Raw genomic sequence first — 27192 nt, forward strand, 5'->3', positions numbered from 1 at the left:
TGAGTCAGTGAAACTCGAGTTTTTGTCTTTTCATGAGTCGGTGAAACTCGAGTCTTTGTCTTTTCATGAGTCAGTGAAACTCGAGTCTTCGTCTTTTCATGAGTCAGTGAAACTCGAGTCTTCGTCTTTTCATGAGTCAGTGAAACTCGAGTCTTCGTCTTTTCATGAGTCAGTGAAACTCGAGTCTTCGTCTTTTCATGAGTCAGTGAAACTCGAGTCTTTGTCTTTTCATGAGTCAGTGAAACTCGAGTCTGTCTTTTCATGAGTCAGTGAAACTCGAGTCTTTGTCTTTTCATGAGTCAGTGAAACTCGAGTCTCTGTCTTTTCATGAGTCAGTGAAACTCGAGTCTCTGTCTTTTCATGAGTCAGTGAAACTCGAGTCTTTGTCTTTTCATGAGTCAGTGAAACTCGAGTCTTTGTCTTTTCATGAGTCAGTGAAACTCGAGTCTTCGTCTTTTCATGAGTCAGTGAAACTCGAGTCTTCGTCTTTTCATGAGTCAGTGAAACTCGAGTCTTTGTCTTTTCATGAGTCAGTGAAACTCGAGTCTTTGTCTTTTCATGAGTCAGTGAAACTCGAGTCTTTGTCTTTTCATGAGTCAGTGAAACTCGAGTCTTTGTCTTTTCATGAGTCAGTGAAACTCAAGTCTTTGTCTTTTCATGAGTCGGTGAAACTCGAGTCTTCCTCGAGCACCAGGTACACAGCACAACTCATGTCTGCGAGTTAGTAAAACTCAAGTACCCGTGGCACAGGCAAGCACCCATGAGTCAGCGAAATTTGATTCTTCGAACCGTGAGTCAGTCTCTGTGAAGTATTTGTGCGTCAACCCGTGAGTCAGTAAAACTCGAGTCTTCCCTGAGTACTCAAGTCAGAGAAACTCGGGTCTACTGTATCACGAGTCAGTGAGACGTCTTCCTGTGAGTCAGTCAAATTTGAGTCTTCATCAAGTATCCGTCAGTCAGAAACACTTGAGTGTTCATCCAGTAACTCTGAGTCAGTAAATTCAGGTCTTCACCGAGCGGAAGTCTTTGCGACTCTTCTTCCAAACGAGTCTTCCTCAAGCAACCGTGAGCCAGTCAATCTTGAGTCTTCATCAAGTATTCGTTAGTCAATAAAAGTCAAGTCTACATCAACCGGTGAGTCAGTAAAAGGCAAGTCTTCCCTACAAAGTTTTAGACGAATATTTTTGAACGAGCGGATCATGACTGGGCCATCTCTAACCTCCACCAGTTGCTCCTTCTGCTCCGTCAGCGTTCGGGAGTATTGCGCCACCACCTCCAGGTTTCCCTCGCCGCCGGCCGCCTTGAGCGCACGCAGCGGCGAATGCTCCGCATGGACCCTCAGCATGTCCGAGGTGCGGCTGACCGCCACCTTGTGGAGCTGCGGGTCAAAGGTCAAAGGCTGTGAGTCCTCTCCGACTTGTCCCGTGGAGTTCCCAAGTCGGCTCACCTCGCGTCTGAGGTCGTTGACGCTCTGGCATGACTTGGCGATGGCCACCTCCAAGTCGTCGATGGCGTCTTTGGCGTGGACAGACTGCTGCGGGGACGACATCACGGATTTAATCATTACAACTTCAAACCTCGGAATTCCAATTCAAAGACGAGCTGAGCCTCTGTTGTTCTTTTAGCATCTTTGGTGAAACTAGTGACTTGAGTGACATGGAATCGAGCCCGTGCGGTACCGCTTGGGTCCAGGCGTGCAGCAGCTGCTGGGCGTCCTGGCGGGCCAGCTGGCACAGGCCCAGGATGGCCTGGCGCTGCTCGTGGCCCGTGTAGGCCGAGTCGGTGAAGTCCTCGGTGCGCTCCACCAGCGCCTCCAGCTGGCGGCCGACGCTGTCCGGCGGCGAGGCGTACAGGTTGTCCCGCAGGCACTCCACGCTGGACTGATGGGGGATTTATTCATCAGTCGTGAAATATTATCGGTTCACAACAAAAATATCGGTTCACAACTAAAAAGGGAGAACATTTTTTTTGTGAAAAGATACGTTTCAAGCATAACTTTCACTTTGTTGCAAATGTAATGGTAATGGTAATGGTTTAATTTCATTTGAACATGCATCAGATTCCAATTGAGTGCATCCCATAATCACTTCCCAGTTCCACATGTCCAAAAGGAGTAGGAAGAAGCAAAGCTTATTAAATCCTACCTCTCCATCTGGTACTTTTACAATCACTAACTGTTACATTTGTTCACTTCCTGCTTTCCTAATATCATTTACGTATTTTTTTAAATTAATTTTATTAACTTTTATTTCATTTTTAATTTTAAAATTTTCAAGCACTTACAAAATGCACTTCTGCCACCATGTGGCCGTTTTTTTAAAACTTCACCACACATGATCTCGTCTGTTGTGCAGTTGTGTCATCACCTCATTTTGTTTAAAAAAAATTGTAAAAATAAAGTAAAAGTAAAAATAAAGTAAAAGTAAAAATAAAAAAATAAAACAAAATAAAACCTCGGTACCAAAGTGGTCAGCTGACCTTTTCATCCCGGTCCTGACGGCCCTGCGTACCTTGTAGTCTTTGATGCCGTTGTAAATGCTGGCGGGGAGGGTCTTGTTCTCCCCGCAGCTCCGTGCCTCCGTGACGATCTCGATGACCTGCTCCAAGGCGCAGCGCATCCTCTGGAAGACGGCGTCTTTGTTGATCCTTGCCGACTCGCAGTCCGGGTGCCTCAGGCAAGTCTGCAGGTAAAAAAATAACAACCCCAAAAAAAAAAAAAAAACACATTCCCTGCTTTCAGTCCACAAATAAATCAAAGCTGATTGCAGGATGCGGGTTTTGGTTTATTTAAGCTTTGGTTCACCTTGGAGGCTGTGAGGAGCATCATGGTGCATTTCTCCAACACGGCCCGAGCTGCTGCCATCCTGGCTTTTTTCTTCTCGTCCTTCAGGTCCTACAACACACACACACACACACACACACACACACCAGATGGTGAAAAAGTGGCTTTCCTCCAACTTGTGGCAACTCTTGGAGATGTCCAAAGGCAGCCATGGGAAATGTCTTTCATGCCGAATGAAGGGACACTAAAAGGGAGCCGTCCAGAAATAGCAGTCACTCTTCTAAACAGCATTCTTCATAAAAATAGAGCATCACAGCGTGGACAATATGCTCCATTCCAACATAAAATCAAATGGGCAGCAATGTCACCATGTCATTATCCATCATTGGCTCCAAAGATAAAGGCTGCAGCTTCTCTAAAGAGGCTGAGATGATGCTTTGAAAGCCACCATTAGCCAAGTACACGGTCCATTCAACTACAAAGCCAGGTACGCTTCCAAAAGAGGGGCGTCCGTGCCCCGCCCCTCCCCATCTTTCATTTTTCGTGATGGCTACTGGCAAAACACTTGAGCTACACACATTTGTGTACATTGTACATGTATAGCAGGGGTGCAGCAAGTATTTCGGGATGCAAGGTACATGTCAAAACAATCTACCTCTTACTACTATACAACATATATTACTATATAACATAATCTAACCAGTAAACTACTAATGAAACTACGAATACTAATGATTAGTATTTCACCTTCAGCTTCAAAGTTTGCAGGTAGTCAAAGTACTTCAATAATAGTTTTATTTATTTTGTATTAAGTGTTAAAACTTAACATAACTCAATGGTGAAGAATATGGTAAGATATAAAATTCTATGTAAAAGAAATGGATTATTAATGAGCTCTATTATTAGATATTAGGATAAGCGGCATAGAAAAAGGATCATTAAAACAAAGCTGAGATGTTTTGTTCAGATAGTTTAGCATCTTGCAGATAGCTTGTAGCATCTTTCATGTATAATGTAACAAAGTGCCCCCCCCCCGCCGATCCTTCAATTTTCATATACTGGAAAGAAAAGAAAAGAAACCATAGCTGCTCCACACAAAAGGTCAAGGAGGCATTGGCCAAGTTCAGTCAGGCCGCACCACAAGCACACGGACAAAGCATCACTCCAAGCCCATGCTTTGGACCCAAACCCCCCCCCCCTTTCGGAATGCTACTCACGTTCTGTCTGTCTCCGGTGAGGTGAGCAAACTCCACCATCTCGTTGCCAAACTGGCTGAAAATCTGCACAAATTCCTGGAAGGTGCTGACGCGCTCCAGATGGTCCAGGGTCACCAGGACCTGCAGAGAGATGGGGGGCGTGGTTGTTGTGGGGGGGTCCTCATATAGTGTTGCACTTGGCATACAAATAATAGCACACCTGTGTGTGTGTGTGTGTGTGTGTGTGTGTGTGAGGCGTCAACTGAATTTTGAAGGTTTTTCCAGATTAGGAAGTCCCTGATGCTGCTGTTGCCTAGCAACCGTCCACTCCGGCCTCATCCGGATATTCTGTATGAAATATAAAGGGAAAACACCAAGGAAAGTGCTGGCCGGCATCGCTGCTCAATGCCGTCTCTTAATTTGGAAATAGTTACACGAAATGTTGGAGTTGGGCCGCGACATTGACACTCCGTACCAATAGGGGGCAGCATGGTACCACAAAGACGCCTCCATCTGCAGGAAACCTCAGCGCACAGCAGATTTATTTCTCCTTTTCTGTACAATAACTTAACGATAACACCAATTATTTTACCATATATTTTATTTATTATATAAATATTATATTTTAATAAGAATAATTATTGTATGATATAAAATATTAATATAAATATTATACCACAATTATTAAAATACAATATTTTATTCAGCATTTTTTATAACATATAATGCTAATTATTATTAGATATTTATTTGTTTCTTGTTCATATTAAATATATAAAAATATACTAACTTCATTATATGTATTTTTTCATTTTAAATTGTAACACATAAATCCATTTTTCAAACGTAATAATAATATAGCATCAATGCTCCAATTCAATTCAGTTCAATTGGAGTTGCCAGATGACCGCCAAATAACCGCCGGGGTCTCTTATTAGCACCGAGTCAAAAACATTAACAGCTGTGGCTGTAGGCAACTGCCTTTTGCAATCTTTAAAATAAAATCATGAATGAGTGGTTGGCATCCATCTCCTCCACTTTCTCATGCACTCCAGCTCATTATTGAAAAAAGAATCCGCCATGTTTGATTTTGCCAAATTGCCCAGCTGTTCCATTGAGATCCAGAAGTTGAGGACTCTGATGGATGTGTGGGAGAAGATCCAGTAAAAATACGGTGAGCGTGTTGTTAAATAGTAGAATAAAGCACCGTGTGGAATAATCTCACCTCCTCTTTATGCTTTGGGGAAGGAATATAAGTGGAACATTTACAAAAATCAGTTTTTCAACAAGATGAATCTTCCAAATGACCGAGAGGGCCTTGAGCCAGTGTGCTGTCCTTATATTCCCCAAAATAAAAGCTGCAAATGAAGCATCTCTGAGGTGCCGCCTTGTTTTTTTTGTGTGCGTGAAGCTGCACAGTCAGAGAGCGTGCTCGCTAACGCAGCAGCTTTTCTGCACAAGCCACACAACACAAAGAGAACGAGGAGGTCGGAGGAAGGATGTAATCGCGTTTGCCGCTAATGGAGGACAGATGGACGTCCACCGTCGGGCCCAAACCAGGCTTCCCGGTGGTGATTAATCTGCGTCCGCCTCGCACTGGCTGTCTTACTCAATTGTCTTTGTGCGAGCTTATCTCGCTGTTGACGGGAAAGCCGCAGGTCAACTTTTTTTCAGATGAATCAGTTTTGGCTTTTCAAGCAACTTGCAGCTCTGAAGTTGATAGTGAAACTGATTGAAGTTATTTTATTTTTTATGATGACGATCATGTTTGTAATGGCGTTTTCAGGAGTGAAAATGTATCATTTGTTGGCTCTAAGTTGTACTATTTTATTGTATTGCATTTTTTGTGTGTTTGTGGTTTCACCTTGTTTCGCGACGTGACGATCTGCTTGATGACGATGCGGTCGGCCAGCACCAAAACTTTGGTGACCGACGACAGGAGCAGACGGGCGGCCTTCACCATGCCCGTACGGTCGCTGAATACCGTGATGCGGGCGTCCGTCACCGTGGGAGCGGCCGCGGCTGGTCCTACATCGGTCAGCTGGGCGATGGCGTCCCCTGTACGGACAAGGCGGGACACAAAGGTTGACATGCTGGATGAACACATTCCCACAAAAATACATTATACGTACATATGAATAGGTTTGGGGGCAAAATATACAGGTATGTGTAGTAAAGAAAGCCTTCACACATATTTAATACAGAAAAAACTCAATAAATACATTCCAATATATTTACATACATAAAATTTTATAATTCATGTATAAGTCAACAAATCTTGCCTGACTGAAATAATAAATAAAATAAAATAATAATAATATATATATATATTTTTTCTTTTTTTACATTCAGTACACAGAATTTTTATGTATTTTTTAAATATATATGTTTAAGACATTTTAGCCGTTAAAATGTATCATTTTGTTATGTGTAAATAAATAAACTTTGCATGCCTGGCCCTTTAAATCCAGTGTCTCGCTCTCTCCCGCTCTTCCCTCTGTCTGCCCGCACTGCTCATTGCTTCCTGCGTCCTGATTGGCTGTAGACCACTGTCAGTCAGTCTCCTTGGCGCCGCCCCGTCATGTCTACTTTGCCATCGCTAGCTTGCTAGCTAGCTTGCTAGCTTGAAGTCTTGGTATGTTTGCAAGTTTTTCCCAGACAAAACCCACAATGTCAACAAAATGTTGAATCCCAAAGTCTCTAAAATTAATCAATAAAATTTAAAAAGGAAAGTTTGAACTTTTTGGGGGGTGTTTAAACAAGATGTGATGAAATGCTAATAACAAAAAGGTATCAAGTGTATGGTGAGGGGTTTTGCACCCTTAAAGCATATGGAATAATTGTTAAAAAAAATAAATTACATTTTAAAAACTTGGCTACTTCACAGATATTATTATTAATATCTGCAATAGATATTATTGGGGGCTATTTTGGGAACCTAGACTCCATGATAAACGAGGGAAACAACAAAAACAATACATAAATTGAAATAAATCTGCCTAAAATACTTCAAACCATATCATACCATAACCCCTAACATATGTTCATATTGGTAATGTGGTTATTTGTGCTAAAGGGGGTGTTTTCAATATGTGTATACAATATCACGCCGCATGCGATGCAATTTCTACTCAACAGCGTGATAATGGCTTTATTGGAGGGGGGGGGTGTAGGAAAGTGTTTAATCCTGGCAAAGCGCTGATTTGTAAAGACAGCCAACACAGAGACAGGAAGTAGTCCCGACTAGTTTTATCTAGTTTTAGATAAAAACATAGTTACTGAAGACAGCTAGCTTCTTTTGTTGACTTTGGAAAACAGCAGGCTTCGCTACACACCTTAAAAGGGGGACAGTGCAAAGTAAACGTCTCCTACCCGCCCTCCGGGCCTCGAAGCAGGCGTGTCCCATCTCATCTTTCAGCTCTTGGTTCTCGGCGGCGATGGCCTCCCCGACGGCGACGAAGCGTCCCACGGCCACGCTGACCGCCTGGCCCACGCGGTGGATGGCCGCTAGGGTGCGCTCCGACTTTTTGGGCCGCTCCTTGTGGTTGATGAGCGTGGTGATCTTCAAAAGAAGAAAAAGAATTAAACATGTTCGGGTGGGGGTGGGGGTGGGGGTGGGGGGGTCCCACAGTGGTCTCATCTATTATGTATGCCGGCAGCCAATTATCTTCCATTAATTATTGATCACTTCCCCTCCCGCCTGCTGTTGGTGTAATTATTTAGTGCAGGAAGCAGCAGGTGGTGATATCTTCATCCTCCCCACAGTTCCAGCTGCTTTCTTTGGATACGCATCTGACATGCAGTTCTGCCAATCACGGCATTGATCCCCCCCACCTACTCTGACCAAAACAAGATAACAACCCCCCCAAAGAGCTCACGACCAGGCTTTTTTTTCTCCCCACTTCCAAGAGTTGTGAGAGCTTCCCGCCAGCCTCTTGTTGACGTCTGACTCATGCGCACGCAGCCAGGCGCTCCCGACGCCGGCTGTCGGGACACGGAGCAGGCGAGCGGCGGGAATACGAGCACGCTGACACGCCATTCACGTCACGACTCGCTGTTAGCGCCTTGGCGTTGCGCAACAGACCTCCTTCCCTGGCGTCTGCTCGAACTACTGAACACACTCGCTGGCCGCTTCATTAGGTACAGCTGCACCGTCCAAACCTCCCTTTAACGGCATATTCATGTTCACCAGACGTACTCCATCTCCATATTATGATGTTTTTAGTTTCACAAACAGTATTGATGTATTGATTATTGTATTGATGAGGTAACCTTCCAACATGCCTAAACGGACATGAGGCATGCGTGTGTCATGTTTATGGACGCTATGGGAGACAAAAAGTTATTTTAAAAAAATAAAACAAATACTTGCTTTTCAAAAATTAAACCTGAAAAAATGGAATAAAGTCAAAATATAAAAGAAAAAAATGTAACAAAATGTAATTATCATAATTTCACAACAATAATGTAATATAATAAGGAACAATACAATAATTATAGTAGCATAAAGTGGAAATATTATGGAAAAGTCGTAATATTTTGACCAGCAAACAAAACAAAGCGGTACATTTTAGAAAAAGAGGTTGTGGGAAAAACATCAAAATATAAAAATATAAAATTATATTTACCAGATGAAGATTTACAAAAATAAAGTTGAAATAGTTGGGGGGGGGGGATCAGAAAAATGCAGCACATTCAAAAAATAGAATTCAACAAGAAAATTATTTTAATAATTTAAGAAAAAATATTATGAAAAAAGTTGCCTTCTAATGACAAAAAAGCTGTAATTTTATTTTAATTTTAGAATGTTGGAATAAAGTGTGAACAAAAAAGCTGTAATTTTATTTTAATTTTAGAATGTTGGAATAAAGTGTGAACAAAAAAGCTGTAATTTTATTTTAATTTTAGAATGTTGGAATAAAGTGGGAATATTACAAGGAGTAAATTCATGAAGATTATTTTCAAAGAAAACAAAAATGTGTGGAAAATATGACAAAAAAACTGCAAAAATGGGGAAAAACTAAGTAGAGTGAAATTAATATCAACAGTAGTCTTTGACGAAGCTTTATTTTAAGATGTGTAGCGAAGCCTACATTTATGGGGTCATGACCTTCCAAAAAGTGAGTGTTTGAGCACCTCTTCTCTCAAAAGTGAAGCAAACCAGCGAGGGAGTCATAAACGGACTCTAGGGACACATTTGACTGAACATTGAACATGACTTTGGCACAGTGGGGGGCCTTGAACGTGACAATGTTAATGCCTTTAACAACGTTCATCGTTGCGGCCGTATTTTGCTGCACACACCTAACGAGGATGTGCACGGCAGATAGGAAAGGTTTTCGGAATAAGAAGTTTTTCCACCGCAGTCCGCTCATTTAAAAGTTTCTCCTCTCGGCAGACTGAAGCGGTTGCGCTAGTGCACAGCAGGAATGCCAATGAGCGCATCCCGCTAAGGAGCCTCCAGCCCAGAAACCTCCAGAACACACCATCGTGTCAAAACACAATCTGTCCAGCTTCCCTATTAACAATGCCGTTTGTCTAGCAGACCATGCATCCCCGGCCAATCCCTCCAATCCCGTCTCATTGTGCTTAGTCATTAGCATCTCAATGACGCCGCTATGAAGACAACAAAAATGGCACACTGACGAGCAATCGCATTTCTAAATGATGACATTTGTTATTCTACATTTCCAGCTGCATCACTAACAGACGACATCCCAAACAACAGCAAGCCTCGCCAGCCATGGCGACTTGCCTCCGCTGCCCTTCTTCCGCCCAAAATTGTCCCACATAATCGAAATCTCAAGAAAAGTGTGAGTCATTCATTCATTTTCTACCGCTTTTTCCTCACGAGGGTCGCGGGGGTGCTGGAGCCTATCCCAGCTGTCTTCGGGCGAGAGGCGGGGTCCACCCTGGACTGGTGGCCAGCCAATCACAGGGCACATATAGACAAACAACCATTCACACTCACATTCATACCTATGGACAATTTGGAGTAGCCAATTAACCTAGCATGTTTTTGGAATGTGGGAGGAAACCGGAGTACCCGGAGAAAACCCACGCATGCACGGGGAGAACATGCAAACTCCACACAGAGATGGCCTAGGGTGGAATTGAACCCTGGTCGAAAAGTGTGAGTGATTTCTAGAATCATACATGCCAATATATACATTTGTAAACTAGGAAAAATATTCAGAAAATAAGGCAACATTTGGGAAATTCTACTGCCTGCTAGCATAAAATGTGTCAAATCAAATTAAATAAATAATAATTTAATGGTCATTATTTATTTCATGACCAAGATATTTATTTTGCAAGAAATGCATGTACTTCATGGCACTTTCTAACGTTTATATTTATTTTTTTATACAGTATATAAAATATTATGTCTATTATATTAGGCTGTTATATTTATTTTTATATTTATTTTATTATTATTTTATATTATTATTTAATGATTTTAATATTTATTTATTTTATATTATTATTTTTATTATTATATTATTTTATATTTATTATATATATATATATATACACACACAGACACATACTGTATATTTTGTCAATTGACCCGACTGCTTTTATTTTGAAGGCCCGATGTGGTACACTGACGTTGCCCGGGTGTTGCTGAGCAGACTGGAAGCCGTGCTGCCCTGGTAGTAGCAGATAGGAATTCTTTTTCCCACTGTGACAATCGGAGCCAGATATGTGAGGGGGAAGGATGAATATGAGCCAGTCAGCAGGATCCCAAGTCCAGGCCTCGGTAAGCTACTGTAAATCAGACGGGAACAAAAGCTGGAAACATATGCCTCCCGCCTCCCATGGATACGGACGGGAGTACCACTGGAAGAACACGGAAGCTCCCAGGAATCTCCTCGCCCCAAAGTCATGTGACCACAACCAAGAACTCAAGAGCGATGGAACGGGCGTCTTTGTCCACCGCGTCGCCACAGGCTGGGAATGCGCTCGCAGGCGGCGTGAGAGATCACAAAAGGAGGCCACACAGCGGACATCGCCGCACAGTTCAACATTTTAGTGGCGCTAGTTACCACTGTTAGCACGGGGAATGTGTTTACGTGATACCAACCCACAATATATTATTATTATTATCTAATAATAATAATGTGATTTCATGAGAAATTTATATATTTCATGACTTCTGGTAAATATATGTCCTGCTCCTCCTGGCAGATCCCAAGGTGTTCCCAGGCCATAGTCCAGCCAAGGTTTCCCTAAGACCTACTACCGGTCGGACGTGCCCCTAACGCCCCCTAGGGAGGCGTCCGGGAGCCCCCTCATCTGGCTCCTGGTTCTGCTCAGTGCTTCCAGCCACACGACTGACAAAAGTTATTTTGGCTGCCTGTGCCCACAATCTCGTCTTTTCGGTCACTACCCAAAGTTCACGATCGTAGGCGAGGGTAGGAACAAAGATCGTCCAGTAAATTGAGAGCTCCGTCTTTGGCTCGGCTCCCTTTTCACCACAACTGACCAATGCGGAATCGACATCACTGAGCAAGACCCCAAAGCACTTCAACTCCTCCGCTGGGGGCAGGATCTCATACAAGACCCGGAGATGGCTTTCCCCTTTGCCCGGGCGAGAACCATTGACATTGACTACAATGCTATTCTCATAAAATTAATGCTGATTTTTGCTGCTGTTTTTTTCCTGTTAAATAATATTCTTTAAATGCGCTGCTCATTGAGAAGAGCTATTTGTGATTTTTCCTGTCAGACTCTCCAAAAGTCACCGGCAACCATGATCCCTCCTGCTACATCTTCTTATTCTCAGCCAGACCAGGGTACGGTAATTCTTACCCTGCATTTCGTCCCCCCAGCACACCACGTAGCATCCGTGCAGCCTGCGTTTTAACACCATTCCCGAACCATAACTCCTCTAAAGTCAATATGCTCATAAAGCATCTGGTACGAACGCCGCAAAAGCAAATTTGGCACACATGTGAGTGACGAGGCCTTGAAGGAGGCAGCACAGATGCTCGTAAAGACCACAGACTCCAGTGAAAACAATTCAAGCACTCCGCATGCATACACAAGGCGGATAATACCGCCTGATTGCGGCTGAGAGGCGGATGGCGGACGAGGGTGGCGGTGTGGGGGGGGGGGGCGTTTTCAGGAAGCCACGAGCCAGTTGGGCGAGCTGACAGCAGAATCCAAAAACCAGGCATCTTTGGTGGTTTCTTCTGCTGTAACTGCTAGGATTAGTAAAACCGTACAGGTCATCGGTTCTCCTTGTAGACATGCTGAGAGCAAAGTAAGCGTCCATGTTGGCCTCTGCTAACACATGACGGACAGCTGAATGTCTACAGACTCAGGTGTCAGGTAGAAGTGCTTGGAGTTGATGATTCCGGACCGGCAAGAGAAGCTGGACTGTCAAAACGCCAAAATGTTGCTGAAGTCTGCAACGTTTCCAACGTTTCTTAGTGATATTGAAGAGACCGAATCGAAGCTGTAAGTAACGATTTCTAAGCGTCCTGTGTAAGGAAGCGGTGGTCTGTGTAGCACTACACAGCGTGCATACAGTGACCTGGGTGCAAATTACAATCACCAAAGTCTGGAGTTGCTAATAGCCTTTTCCCGCCGCTAGTCCGTGGCCTACCTGCGACCCGCAAAAAACTACCAGTAGCTCCTCGGGTTTATTCATTTTTTATCAACTCCTTTCCCTACAAAATTAGGCAAGTGGTGTTCGGAAGGCTTTGGGAGTGTGACCAATCACAGCGCCATGTGCACCCAAATCTGGAAGATCTAGAAAGCTTCCTGTGTAGCTGTTGGATAAATCATTTGCGAGAAAGCTGTGATTTTTTTTCCTGTTTTGTCGCCTCCCATTTTGGGAACACCGATGCCGTAATGACATCACAACACACACAGCCAGCATTCAACAGGGCACAATGCTTCTTTTCATGACTTCCTGCTTGCTCTGTGCATGGAAGACGGAGGACGGAAGATGGAAGGCGGAAGGTGGGAGGCAAGAAAGAAGTCAGGGAAGCAGCGGCTCTGCCAAGAAGAGCAGATGTGCCCTGAAGGCAACGTCACCGACGGGTCACACTCCCTCCGGCTGTGTGGGCTGCTCACCTGACCCGCCTCGGACTACAAGACTGGACCGAGGGAGGGGCCCTGAGGGGGACGCTCACCTGCTCTGACAGTTGGCTCTAACCTTCACTCCAGGGACGGAGGAGTGCATAGTTAGCATCTTTGTTAGCATCCTCTGGTGCAAAAACAGGAGCAACAGCGAAGAGCAGAGTCAAGATGAGGACACGCCATCTTGCAACTCTTCTACTCCTCAATAGCTGCACACCAAAGGCTGAAACTTTGTCAAAAAGTGCACCCCTGCTGTGTTGTATGTGCTATTATTTTTCGGACTAATAAACCACACGGCTCTACATTTCTCTACAAAACTAATCCGGTCGCAACTTTAGGATGTTTAGTCGGATCAGCACAGAATTTGCTACGCACCGTTAAGAGGTCTCTAATTTGGATTTTACAAAGTATTTTGATCACAACCCACTTTTATATATTCCCAAATAATAATTTGTTGAAAAAATATCAATTATATAGTAAAATAATTAAATCATAATTTGCTTTAAAAAATTATTTTTGTAAAAAACAAAAAACAATCCATTGGATCGTACTTTTTTGTAAAATTAACATTAGGCATAAAGTTGTAATTTTCTTTTTTGTTGTTGTAAAAATAGTATATTTCACGCTATAAATTTCTATTATTTGGTATCAACATTTTTATTTTATATCACATTCCACATTTTTGCTCTATTTTTTGTATTTCTGTAGATTGTCGACATTTGTTTAAAAAGTTTTTCAGTCAAATATTTTTTGTCCAAAAATGCTATTTTTTTTAAAAAGGGGAAAAAATATTTTTCACTAAAATATTAGTAATGTTTTAATAAAAATAAACAGGGCATAGATTTGTATTATTAATTATTAGTAATTAAAATGTCACCAGTTTGTCTTAACATTCTGCATTTTTCACATTTTTGTTGGGTGTTTTTGTTTTATTTTATATTGGGGTGACAAAAAAACGACGCCCGGGGCTGCACTTTGGACACCCCTGCATTAGGGGCGTCACAAGCGTCAATTCCACTCCCGTGTGCATCGAAGGCTTGGTGTTCCAGCCGCCAAACAAAGTGGAGCGCAGCATAACGGAGTGTAAAGCCAGCAGTCAGCAGTCAAGCCAATAAAATGCTGCTCATGGCTTCCCGGGGAGCGTTTACTGTCAAATAAACCAACGGAATATTCCCCCTCGTGGCCTCGTACGACAGCCTGGCATCGATCCTTGGAGCCGTGCCGCCGGCGCTTTCCAAGCTGAGAGGGGCGTGAAAGGCAGCTGGAGGTTTTTTTTCCATGTTCCCGAGGAGGAAGAAATACGCCTCCCTCATTCAAACGTGGGTCGAGACGTTGAGGTGGCATCTACTCCATCATCACTAAAAGGAAATCCATCACGTCCTAAGCGGGTCCAGCAGGTGTGTCCCTAACCAGACTCTCCAAATGAAGACCTGCCACATTCAATTTAGCTCCCCTTGTTGAGTCTGAATGGGACGTATGAGAGGATTTATTGTATACAATCCTAATCTGGATCAGCGCCGATTAGTACGCCTTCATCTGCCCATGGTGGAATTTTAGACCGGAGATGGATGCATTAGTCTGGGAAAAATTCTGGAAGATCTCAACAAACCAAAAAACGGCACAATGGTAAACAACACCGTTTAATATGCAAATCTATCATCTCTCTCACTTGATGCACCACCTTTAGGACATTTTGGTCAAAAAAGCGCCTTCACCAGGCTTCACTACACATCTCAAAATGCCATCGGCATGAGCGTAACATTTTAGCATGTTAGCATCACTTTATTAGTGTTGCGATTGTCTGCATCTGGCTCCTCGGCCCATGTACTCGGAGTGCAGAGTTGCAGTGTAAATAAATGAAATGCTAAAGTGCTAACTCATTAAAGCTCCAAACATCATCCCATACTGAGACAAGAGGTTTTATCAGCGAGCGTTACGTATGACCTCTCTTAAAAGAATGAAGGACCAGAACTTTATCCGTCCTCCTGATATACTGCTGGGGGAGGCCAGAGAGGAACCAGCAGCAGCTGATAAGGAACAAGCGATAAAGCAAAGGGATAAGCGGATGGATGGCTGCCATGGCGAGATAACAGCGGAGGAAAAAAAAAAAAAAAGACGACATGACCAAGTTTTGAGGTGGACCGCTTTTCAAACCCTCTCAGGGGAAGAAAAAAAAAAATGACAGCTGGTTTGGATTGGAAGCCAAACGTGAAACGACGGCCGCGTCAACTGCAATCTGAGGTTCAGCGAGACGGAGAAGGCGAGCGAGGGAATCGATCTCGCCGCTGTAACACAAACCGTCACGCCGCGATGCCTGCTATGGCCGGTCGCCATCGTCACTTCTGGACCAACTCTGACCGCACTCAGTATGTCAAATAACCCACGGATGGTCTGGAACCCATCCTGCTGTGGAATGACTGCCTGCCACAGGACTGACATCTATCTGTGGCAGGATGAACGGTGGGCGAATTGGAATTTGCATCCTTGGGTTTGCCCCGTGTGCAAAAACAGTAACCACCCCCCACACCTCAAAAGCTAAAATGGCGACAGTAGAGCAAAAGGTACAACGTCACGGGGAGAAGTGAAATGTTTATTCTAATAACTAATAATAAATCTCAGCTTTGTCGTCCCTCGTTTATTCGAAAACTATGTTCAATTCATTGCCGCAATACAAGATGTTAATAAATGTAATACTTTTGTATTATTTTTAACTTTCTAAATACAATTTAACATTACTAGAAACCTGTAAACATGAAGTAACACCCCTATAGTCACCTTTACACTCCTACTATTCATTGTTTACAAAGAACTGCACAGCTATTTGGCTACAGAGACTCAAGATTAGCCACTTGCCACTAGTTAGCAAGCAAATAGAAGCCAAAAATGTACCACTTCCACATGAATTGGGAGGAGGCACATGCAACGGCTGACTTCATGCAGTGTTAAAATAATGTCATGTAAGCTAACGTCACTATTTACGTGTCACTGCTATCGAATGCCTCGTGAGCAGAATACTTCATATCACTTGCATTTTGATATATTTTGACTAAAAAAGAGGAAAAAAATACACATTAAGCAAAGTAAATGTGATTATTACCTTCCCGGTGTGATTTTTAACATTATTAGAGCCCTACAGTCATGAGATAACATCCCTATAGTCACTCTTACACTCCTATTAGCAGACATCAAAGGCAAAATAAGACTTAAATAATACCAAGTGGAGGTGGGCGGACAGGAAGTGATGTCATTTTATCTTGGCATGGGTTACGGCTGCAACAATAGCCTGATGTTGGCATGATGTTGGCAACCAGGCTTGTTGGGAGATCATTCAAACCTACAATAAAAGCCTGTTGTTCCAAACATGGCTGACACCTAGTGGCCAGAGTAGAAGACTACGTATCACTAGGTCTTTGAATGCATCTTGTGAACGCCTTATGCTTGTATGTTACTTTATTTATTTTCATGCGAGGCCATCATTTGCATATCTTTAGAGACCGTATTCAACCACAAAACAGCATGATTTATTAATGAGTATATTTTGAAATAATAGATAAAGTGAAGCCACAATTCAAAAGGGGGGTGACGGTGGGGATGGGGGTGACGGTAGGGGGGGGTGATACTGATTCTGCATAACAACCCGACTCGGCAGCATAAGACAATAACAGACTTGAGGACCAGAGTCATTTACTCCTTATCTAGGTCGGGATCTGAGATGTGAGACCATCTGATGGGGGATGGGGGGACGGGGACGGGGACGGGGGGGGGTCCACCCCCTCTCTCTTTCTCTTGCGATGCTGCAGTTAAATTTCCTGTGCGACCTCACAAGAAAGCAAAAGGCGACCCAGAGGCATGCTTCCTCCCTGCCTGCCGCCTTCTCACACTTTTGTTGAAAAGTTCTCCCGAAACTCGATAGGAAGGCAGCCACTCGTCGAGCGTGGACTCGGGCTATCGACCAGCCTCTCGGTAACCTCGGTAGGCTGCCAAAAAGACTGATGAGTCGCCGTGGCCAATTTGAAGAGGCGGAACGCCGTATAAGGACCTCGGGATTCATCATCCGCTGGTTCCCACAGGACTGTCATCTATCTGTGGCGCTGAAATACGTGACATAATCTCATGTTCCCATCCAAAAAAAACCCCAATATCGACAAACAAGGCGGTCTCATGTCATGTGGTCTTCATGGCGAACGTCTGAGTAATGAAATACCAAACAGGACAGGCCCGTCTTGCTTGCCAACTCCGGAACATTCCATCCGTCATCAGCACGGCTAATTACAAGTCCCGCTCAAATAATAGCCGACATTGTGCCAAAGCTGCACTACTCTTCCCACAGCTATAGAATGTTCCGCTAAAGAAAGGTTGCACGCCATGAGCGAGGCCGCCATCGCCGCTCAACACAAAAGACGACGACTACGGCTTCGTGTGAAAGAAGACGTCAGGTTCGTTTCTGAGACGCCCCCGGGCGCAAATCAAACTCAATATTCTCCCTCCACTCCCCTCCCTCTTCAACAAAAGATGGCAGGTGAGGACAGAAAAGACAAATCATCCCACCCCAAAAAGGAAGAAAAAAAGACGAGAATGTTTGACACTTGAGAGGAAAAGTTAATGCCGACATGAATTAATCATAACAAACATCAAAAGATCTGGAAAGCTTTGTGTGGTTATTGTGTGTAGCTGCTCTATAGGAGTCCACAACTCAATATAAAGCATATGAAATGAAGTGAAACTTGAAATGGTTTGTGTTTTTAAGATAAATGGGGGCCTCTTCTCATCAGGGTCCATCTTTAGGACCTTCCAGCTGGTAAAATACGACTGGAAAGGTCGACCGGTGAACTGGATCTTTATTTGTAGCGCGTCCAGTCTTTTGAGGTATCCCGGGTCACCCCTCCCCGCCTGCTGTCGCCCAGAAATAGCGACAAGGGGGGAAGCTTCGCGCCACGTTACGATAAAGCAGCGTGCCTCTCGGTGACTTGTCAAGGTTGGACGACGTCGACCAACGGGGTCCTACCACCGAGGAGATAAATACGCCACATCTTCGTCGTGGGCATGACTGGCGGCTTTGTCCTGCCGCTGCACGGCGTCGCTGTTGATGTCGTCTCGCCGTCTCCGCTTCCGGCCGCCTGGGCTTTGTGCGCTTACCTGCAGCCTTTGGCTCCCGTTTCACGGCCCTGCATGGCTAATAAGTTGATCCGGGCACGCCAGACTCTCTGGAGAGATTAAGATTCAAAGTGAGAGGCCTAAGCGCTGTGCAAGATAGGCAGGGACTGCAGAATGCTAAAACGTGGGAGGGGAAACTGGAATGAGGAAACGAGGCGGCAAAGGAAAGACGGAAGGCATACAAACGTTCCGACTCCGACTCAAGTACAGCCCTCACGTTCCACAAGGCGTTTTATTCCAGGTTGTCCGGGCACAACACAACAGGAACTACATGGCACTGTTTCCATATAGTCATTATTTCTTGGCGGGCCATTAGTATATTGATACCATCATGTGTGTACTCTTTATCAATATGTTGGTATTTAATACTAATTGACTCATTAATACTAATCTGACTGAAACTAAAGTGATTATTTATTTACATTTTTATTTTATCTGGTGTACCTTTTCAGGGCTTAAGGGCAAAAAGTACACTTTTTTTTTTTTACTATTTTTAAAAAGTACTGATCACCCCAATGACTCCCGTTAGAACTGAAGTTTTTGACAAAATGAGAAAAAAAATCACATTACATTTTTATTATGCGTGGCACCTTAATCACAAAGTTTTACAAATTTAATAACAATATAACTAAAATAAGGCTGCACGGTGGACGAGTGGCTAGCGCGCAGACCTCACAGCTAGGAGACCCGAGTTCAATCCCACCCTCGGCCACAGGTATGAATGCGGGTGAATGCTTGTTTGTCTATATGTGCCCTGGGATTGGCTGGCCACCAGTCCCGAAGACAGCTGGGGTAGGCTCCAGCACCCCCCCTGGACCCTAGTGACGATAAGCGGCATCGAAAATGGTTGGATTACAGAACTTTAAAAACATTTGAAGACAAACCAAAAAGCTCAGTTGTCCCCATCCTCGCATAAATGCTGAGTCAGGGTTTTGGAAAACCTCCAATCTCCAGCCATGACCACTTATGCAAATGAGACGATGACATCATCACCAACACTTTGCCTCGGCCAAGAGTCTTATTGTGCTAAACCCCCAAAGAGTAGACAAGGGGGGGTAAGTTTGGTACAACGCGGTAAACTGCCTTTTGCAACTTTGACACCTCCGATGAGAAAATGTTTGGCATTCTCCTCTTCCTCTTCCTCTTCCTCTTCCTCTTCCTCCGTGTCCTTCACGCTGGCTTTGTTCCGTCGTGTTAACGCTCATCTCCTTAAAAGAACTCATTATCTGCAAAAAGGGAGTCGTTCAGAGGCGCTCCAGGAAAGTAATTAACACTTACAAGGCAAACCCGAGGCTTCCTCTGCCGCGGTACAGTTGGGGGGGGGGGGGGGGCAAACGTGTCGACTCAGAGCTTTTTTGGCGTCTTCGCTTTGTGCGCTCATCAGCGATCAAGTCTGCCAGCACGAATGACAGCTAATTTCCACATAGACTTTCCTTCCAGGATGATAAAAGTGTGGTCTGTTGCTTCCCGCATGCAAGCCCCCCCCACCCCCACCCCCCGGGGGGGCCTTTAGCCCAGTTCCGAGGGATCCCAGACGTAAATGCCAACACAGGAGCGCAGCCGACACGGGAGGAAGGGTGAGCACATGACCGCGAGGCTGCTCTCATGTGACTCCCGCGGCGTGCTGGCATCGTGACCGCCATGTTTAGCTGTGATGTTACCATCGGGTCAATCCCTAAACGTCCCGTTGGTGATCTTTTGCTGATGCCGATTACTACCCCGCCTCTTACTCACTTGTTTGAACCCCTTATGGTGCCATTTCAGTCCTCGGGAAATTCAATGTAGAAATCCACAATAAAATACATTTGCTATGAAGCAAAGTGTCCCGATTTAAAATGCAAATAAAAAAGCTTAAAACATGTATAAATATGAGTTTTACAAAATGTAGTAATATAACACATTATACTCCATTACACTCAATTTGGTCTATCTTTCTATTTTCTGTGCGTGATAAAGATATAAAAACAGCTAAAAATAGATCAAACTATGCCGCCTACAAAGACTGCCGTTAAAACACGGTTTCATAGTTTATACACAGGTACAATCATGGCAACATGTAATACTACAATACTTTGGCCATTTGAAATATTATAGGAACTTCAAAGTACTTGGGGCATTGATTTCCCACAGCAATATAGAAACGTATAGAATATCTATACCTACATAAAAACATATGTAGCCTTATGTAGCGTGACGCTGACAACTAGATAAAGCTAGTACCTAGCTAGTACTGGTGTCCATGCGCCAGTAACGTAGTTCGATGGGCGTAATACTGTTAATAATAACGATGGTGCTGTGAGGATTACATTTTGGGACAAACTAACAGATGGGAGTAGGATCACGGGCTACCTGACTGGCAGACTGCAGTACCTGAAACGACCCATACTCTACTACCCAGCTCTACCATATAAAGAAGTAGGCCGATGACACGGCCATCGTGGGATCGACACCTAGGAGTGCATCTGGATGATAAACCGGACTGGACTATCAACATAGATTCTCGGCATCAGGGCAAAGGACACTCATGAAGCTCCTTTGCATCATCATGGACAACCAACATCATCCCATGCAGAGCATCGTCTCCTGACAGAAGAGCAGTCTCACTGGCAGATTACTATCACTGTCCTGCTCCACTGTTCATTATGACATGTTTGCAGAGCTGCTGGAAATGGGACTTTCTCTTGGAGATCAATAAAGTATCTCCATCAAATCTCATCTCATCTCATCTGACAGTGTCGTTGTAGCTTGGTTAATATTCTTATCACATATGGACATGGAGCATTTGGAGATGTTTATATGAAATATCTCACATAAGGATTAAGGATGATGGACAACATTCCAAAAACAAGTGTAGTTTTCCTTTAAGGGGTACAAAGTAGAAGAGCCCTGACCTCAACCCTCACAAAAACCACCTGGAAAAGAAACAACCTCACAAAATATTTGTTAGAATGAATGAGACACAAATTCCCCACGGACTCTGAAGGCAGCGGGCATCCTAAAGCGCCCTCAATCCCAGCCATCAGTCACTGATAAGAGCATTGTAGGAGTACAAAGTGGGCCGTCCCACCCTGCCAGGATCTTTGTCCCGGCAATACTGAGCGTCGTACGTGTGTTCTTTCGGAGGGGCCACCATCAAAGCCACGCGGCCTCGCTCTTCGCTTGGCGTCTTCATCCGTCTGACGGGCCTTTTTGTCTTCATCCGCTTCCATTGAAGCCGGACTCAAATGGAAAGAAAGGAAGGAGCATCACGCTACATTAGGCACCGCATCCTCGCTGATAGAGATCACTTCCTGTGTGTCAACACCCAGGACACTCTTCACAATCTGATGGCTGGACGACACAAAGGGGGGACAGGCTGGGGGACAGGCTGGGATTTGGATGTGGTGTTTGGTTTGTGCTCGGTTCGCCGTGACTCAACGGCCTCCACTTGAGGGCTGGATCGTATTGACATCTATTCACTGGATGAGGATCAACCAGCAATGGTCAGGGTGACCACTTTTAGACCCGCGCCATGACGCCATACACACAATAAGCGTCATGTTACATGTAATGTTAATTGTACAATTCATTTCCTCCAACGGGGGGCGACATTGGGTAAACGTCAATTAATTAATTTTCAATGGTAAAAATAGAAAAATATAGAATTATGGAAAATTGCTTTTAAATATGTCCTGCTGGTTAACAATCAGCAAAATTTGAAATATCAAAATGTAAAAATGGAGATGGATGAATTGTTGATGGAGATGGATTGTTGAAATGTAAGTGTTTAAATGTTCGATTACGCAAGGACTGACAATCAAACCAGCAACCCCTCCAGTATACATTAGGGCTGTCAAATGATTAAAATGTTCAATCAGATTAATCACTGTTTTCAAATTAATCATGGTTAATCAATTATATCTATATGGGATGTCAAATGATTACATTGTGCAATCAGATCAATAACAGGTTTCAAATTAATTAATCATGATTCATCAATTGTTGCTGTTTTTTCTGCTGTTGCATTTTTATAAATGAATCATTTTACAAATAGTCCAACTTTATACTACGTATAAATATATACTTATATGTAAAGTTTCTTATAACATTAAAATTTTCCTGAATATTTTGACTTTATTCTCATAATATTATAACTTTTTCCCCAACCAAAATGTAAACTTTGTTCATTGTTTTGTTTGTTTCTCATATTATGACTTATAAAAATATTTTTCTTTCATTTGTCAGCTTTATGCTACTAAAATTTTTCTATGATTAATTTACAACTTATTACAATTTATATTTTTTTTGCTGTGCTGTTTATCTTTTTTTATGTTTTGACTTTATTCTTGTCTTATGACTGCAGTTTTTTACCGATTGTTAAATTATATTTTTGGAATGTCGCCGACTAAGCAGGAACGTTTCAGTAATGGAAAATGCAAAATGATTTACCACCAGTAGGGGGCCCCAAATAAATTGCCCATTCATTTTCAATGGCAAAAATATCACAGAAAATATGAAATTACAGGATATGTGGGATTTATAGAAAGAACTGCTACATATGAATATTGCTCAGTTCCAGTGTTGTGTACAGACCTGCCCTCTCAGTAGTCCACCTCGTTAAGCAGCCGGAAAGGCAGTAAATCACTTCATTGTACTTCTTTCCACCGATATCCACCTCGCTGTGGCGGCCAGCGCCACAATGAAAAAACCTTTTCTTTTCCCACACTGCGGCTGCCTGAAACAAATCCCAAAGGAAACGCCACATCGAGTCAGCCACTCGATACTTGACAAGGATCCTTCACTATTATTAGCCCGCGCCGGCTCTGGGGGCCCCGTTCACACAGAGGACACGGAGAACCAATGCTTCATGGACGGAGGAGACCTTATCTCATTCGTGAGGTGGACTAATTTACCAATGCGGGTGCAGGTACCACTTGGGGTGGCATGCATGCGTCCATAAAGCCAACATGAGCTGGTAAGAGATTAGATGATGCCACTTTGAGGTTCACAGATGCATCCAGCAGAAGGTGAGATAAGCACTTCTCACCCTGAAGTTAGCCTCCTTGCAGCGCCTTGGAAGAGTCAATGGAAGCACAAGTGAGAGGGAGTCTTTTATCAGCACCAAAACAGAGAATCGATGGCAGCGAGGGAGAGGAACACACTGGTCAGGTGCGATGAGCTGCACGCCATTCACGACAGGAATCAAAAGCTTATTTTTGTGCTAATGGAAAAATGATCAAAAAGTGCAAACCAATTCATGACAACCATCCGCTTCAGGGTACCCAAGGCATAATTTAGACATCGTAGTCAGCAGTAATTATTCATTTAAATCTGTTCAGCATGTATTTAGATCAATAATACTATCTGCCCCAATGGCTGGACAGGACCAAAAAAAAAAAATAGAAGGTCATAAACAGGTTTTCTATGCTCCAAGTACCAAAATATTGCTTTTATAAATAAGGAATCCTCCTTTACGGGAAATCGGTCGTGACTGCAACCAGTCGACTGCAATGAACGACGGATTACCGTCATGTTTTTAGCCAACACATGTCAACACATCATTCCACCAGCAAGAAGAAGAGTAATTTGGCATGGAATGTTTTACATTTCCACTCTCACATCAACCATACTGTACATATGGGACGGTGATGTCAACACAGAAACGGCAAAAACAAAAGCATTCAGGTCAGACCAAGGGTTTCGCCATCACAACATCAGGACCTGAAGTCAACTACCCAGATGTAAACATGGTGCTTGGCGCCGACCGACTGGGCCAATGAGCTGCGATACTGACACATGACGCCTGCACGCCGACGCCGCCGCACATCCATGTAGTTTCTGTTGACCCCGAGCAAACAAGCTCACATTCCACACACACACACACACACACACACACACACACAGTATGACTGCATAAGACAGAGCATTTTTCCTTTCGGACACATTTGGAGACAGCAACAAGAAAGAAGGCGTTGCTCCTCTCAACGAGCAGCAGCTCCCTGCTGTGACCTCCCATGTAAAAGTCGTTGTAAACATTTTCATGAGTCATAATTTACCCCCACCACAGATAGATTGCAGTCCTGCATGGAAATATCGGTGATTATTCCAAGAAATAATGAAACAGGAATAAGTTGAATGCTTTTTGGAAACACAACACGACATAAGAGGATGATTTCCGTGCTTACTCTGCACTTCCGAAGCGAAAAGCGTCTAATTCTGCGAGCAAATTGCATCCTTTCAAATGTGGCAGTGAGCTTTTTTGTTTGGGTGTAAAAATATGCAATAACATAAACAAGCAGCCTGGCAGAACACAAACCCCTGGAAGCTTGACTGAGCTAACAAACTTGGACGGGAGGGCCCAATTATTGCAGAAAATCCCTGCACAAAAAAAAAAAAAAAAAAATCCTGGCTTATCCGTGCAGGAAAAACAAGCGATTTAATCACGAGGCTTAAGTGTCAGAAGCGTTTAAAACGATCCGATCAAAGTGTGCACCTTTACGCAAAAGACTTTAGCGTTCCAAAGCTGGAAGACCACCGTGCTTTCTCCTCGTGTTCCACCAGCTCCAGATTAGCTCTAATTGGCCTGCAGGCGGGCAGGTAGACACACTGGAACGTTCTTTCTCTCCACGTGGAGGCTTATTGCATCACAGCTGGTGCCCGCCATTGGTATGGAGATGTGGTGATCGGGGGAGGAAGGGGGGAGTCAAGCACATTAGCCACTTCCTCGCCCGAGGCGACGCTCCATAAAGGCCTCCTCGGTGTTGTAAATGAGATGAAGTGAAAAGTGGTCATGTGGTTCAGGGGAAGCCAGACAGGAAGTGCAAAAGGGGAAATGGAAAGAATCAATAAAAGTAGTGAACATGCTTGAATAGAACAGCGATGGGCGTGTTCATAATTACACCGCAGCGGGAGTGAGGCCGATAACGAGGCTCGGGAATATCAACACGGGATAGCAAAGCCCCGACATGAGCAGCGGCGGCTTTTCTCATTTCCTCTCAGATAGACATCTAATCATACACAACAACAACAAGCTTCTTTAGCCGCCACCTTGCTCCTTTACTCCCCGTTTCCACCTTCAGAAGGATACCTTTAAGAACGGTGGAAACTGCTTTCTTTATTGGTACCTGAACACAACAGCAGTACAACAGCAGTACAACTTCAACACCATATACTGTGTGCATCTCCAACTCACACGTCTCTAGTCCATTCATACCGGGAAACACGCGTCAAGGTTCCTCCTTGTCGTTACAAGAAAGCGAGCTGCATTCAGGGACATGCCGATCGTCACAAAAACGGCTTTATATTGCGTATGAATGAGGAAGATAACACAAACACACAGAGGATATTCATATTCATATATCACTCACTTTGTAACTCTTCATTGGGATGTACCATTATCTACATTGAAGTATGCTGGAAGACAAATACATTGACGTTAAATGGCGTGACTTCAAGCTTGATTGACATATTCAGTTCATTTGGAGCCGTTAATACATACAAATATATATCATTTTGAACTGTCAGCTAGCTTTCTCTTCATTAAATACAGTAAAAATGTGCATATTTCACACATAGTTGCTAATGGTGATGGTTAATTCATCTAAAAGCTGATTAATCTGATTACAAATTTTAATCGTTTCACAGGCCTTGACAACCTGATATAGAGAATTTGGGGTAAAAGTCTGTTTGTTACAACAGTTTGGGCAGCAATACTGAATTTTGATATTTATATATTTAGAGTTTAATAAAAAAAAACACTTGTGTCAAATTGTAAAGCACGTGTATTTATTGGTAACAATCTGGCTAACTGTTCTAATGGGATGTCGGCCTCTGCACACGTTGCTACTAAATCTTCAACCAACTGTAACGCCCGTGCTTGTTATTACGATGTTTTGTATAGCCAGACATTATTTTGAAGTTCCGTGTTTGTGGCGAATGTGTACTTACGACTAAGACGAGCTATAGTACGTTCAAAGTGCTTCTCGTATTTTTTGCACGTCTTCATTGTAACATTACAAAACGTTCCTTCCATCAAAGCCTTAAAACACGCGGGGAAAATAAATATACTCATTGAGGCCGAGTCACGCACACACACAACCGCTTAGCGTGCTAAACTAAGCTAACCCCTGCTAGCTTCCATTCACGCTCTGTAAGAAAACATTTAGCCAACTTTCACCGGTATTTATCGCCATTTCAACCCGTTTAAGTCAGTAAATACTGCCCATCTCCTCATGATGACAGCATATGATTAATCTTAATTAATTAATCATTAATCAGCTGTGCTTGTTTACATGTATCAGTTATACCGGTATAACAAATCATTGGAAGAATCCATCCCAGTGTACCGGTATATAAAATATCGCCCAACACCGATCCCTCTTGCTGCTTCTTTTTATTCTCACGCATGTCAAGTAGCAGAGTTAGCCCCATATTAATGGGACTCACTAGGTCAAACAGACAATTTATTTGAGGCGGGCTTCCACAAATAAATGAACGTATGGTAAGAACACACGGTAGGCGGGTCTAAAGTCTACTTCAACCTCCCAACAGCAGCAAAACGATATGATGACATCATCGCAGCAAAGCAGGCCTTGAGAAATATTGTTTCTTTTCACCGTTGAAGAGCTCTGTTGCTATGGGAACATGCTGACAGAAGGGGGGGGGGGTTAAGGAAGAAAAAAAACCCAGACTGTCCTTGGTGCCTTACTTCTCAACAGTGAATAAAATATATTATTAGATTTTAAAAGAGGCCCCCTACAGGTGGGAGGTGATAATACATCTTTAAGCAAAGTTTACAGAGGCCAGAAGCAACAAGCATTTTTTGTGGGGGGGGTTTTATAGCTCAGCAGCCGCTGTGATTTTACCAGCGGGTAAATAGGATTAAAATAAAAGCAGATTTAATGCCTGCCTCTGCATGAACGGCAATAAATAAATCTTCTTATGTGATTTAGCTCACAGGTAACACCTCACCTGACTTGCACCTTTTTA

General features: G+C 43.5%; 1 protein-coding gene across 2 annotated transcripts in view; it reads right to left on the minus strand.

Annotated features, from left to right (window-relative positions):
* ctnnal1 (catenin (cadherin-associated protein), alpha-like 1) overlaps window positions 1-27192 on the minus strand; it is a 34137-nt gene that overhangs the window by 4971 nt on the left and 1974 nt on the right. Inside the window, exons 2-9 of one of the 2 annotated variants that reach the window (XM_078791836.1) lie at window positions 7351-7540; window positions 5843-6036; window positions 4000-4119; window positions 2804-2893; window positions 2511-2681; window positions 1680-1880; window positions 1448-1531; window positions 1220-1378 (exon numbers count right to left, since the gene is read on the minus strand). In XM_078791836.1, coding sequence (XP_078647962.1) covers window positions 1220-1378; window positions 1448-1531; window positions 1680-1880; window positions 2511-2681; window positions 2804-2893; window positions 4000-4119; window positions 5843-6036; window positions 7351-7540 — 1209 coding nt within the window. Of the gene's footprint in view, window positions 1-1219; window positions 1379-1447; window positions 1535-1679; window positions 1881-2510; window positions 2682-2803; window positions 2894-3999; window positions 4120-5842; window positions 6037-7350; window positions 7541-27192 lie in introns of both variants that reach the window. The other variant, XM_078791835.1, reaches the window with a different exon arrangement.

Source organism: Doryrhamphus excisus, linkage group LG7 (assembly GCF_037039965.1).
Source record: "Doryrhamphus excisus strain RoL-2023G ecotype Guam linkage group LG7, RoL_Dexc_Guam_v1.1, whole genome shotgun sequence".
Taxonomy (NCBI): domain Eukaryota; kingdom Metazoa; phylum Chordata; class Actinopteri; order Syngnathiformes; family Syngnathidae; genus Doryrhamphus; species Doryrhamphus excisus.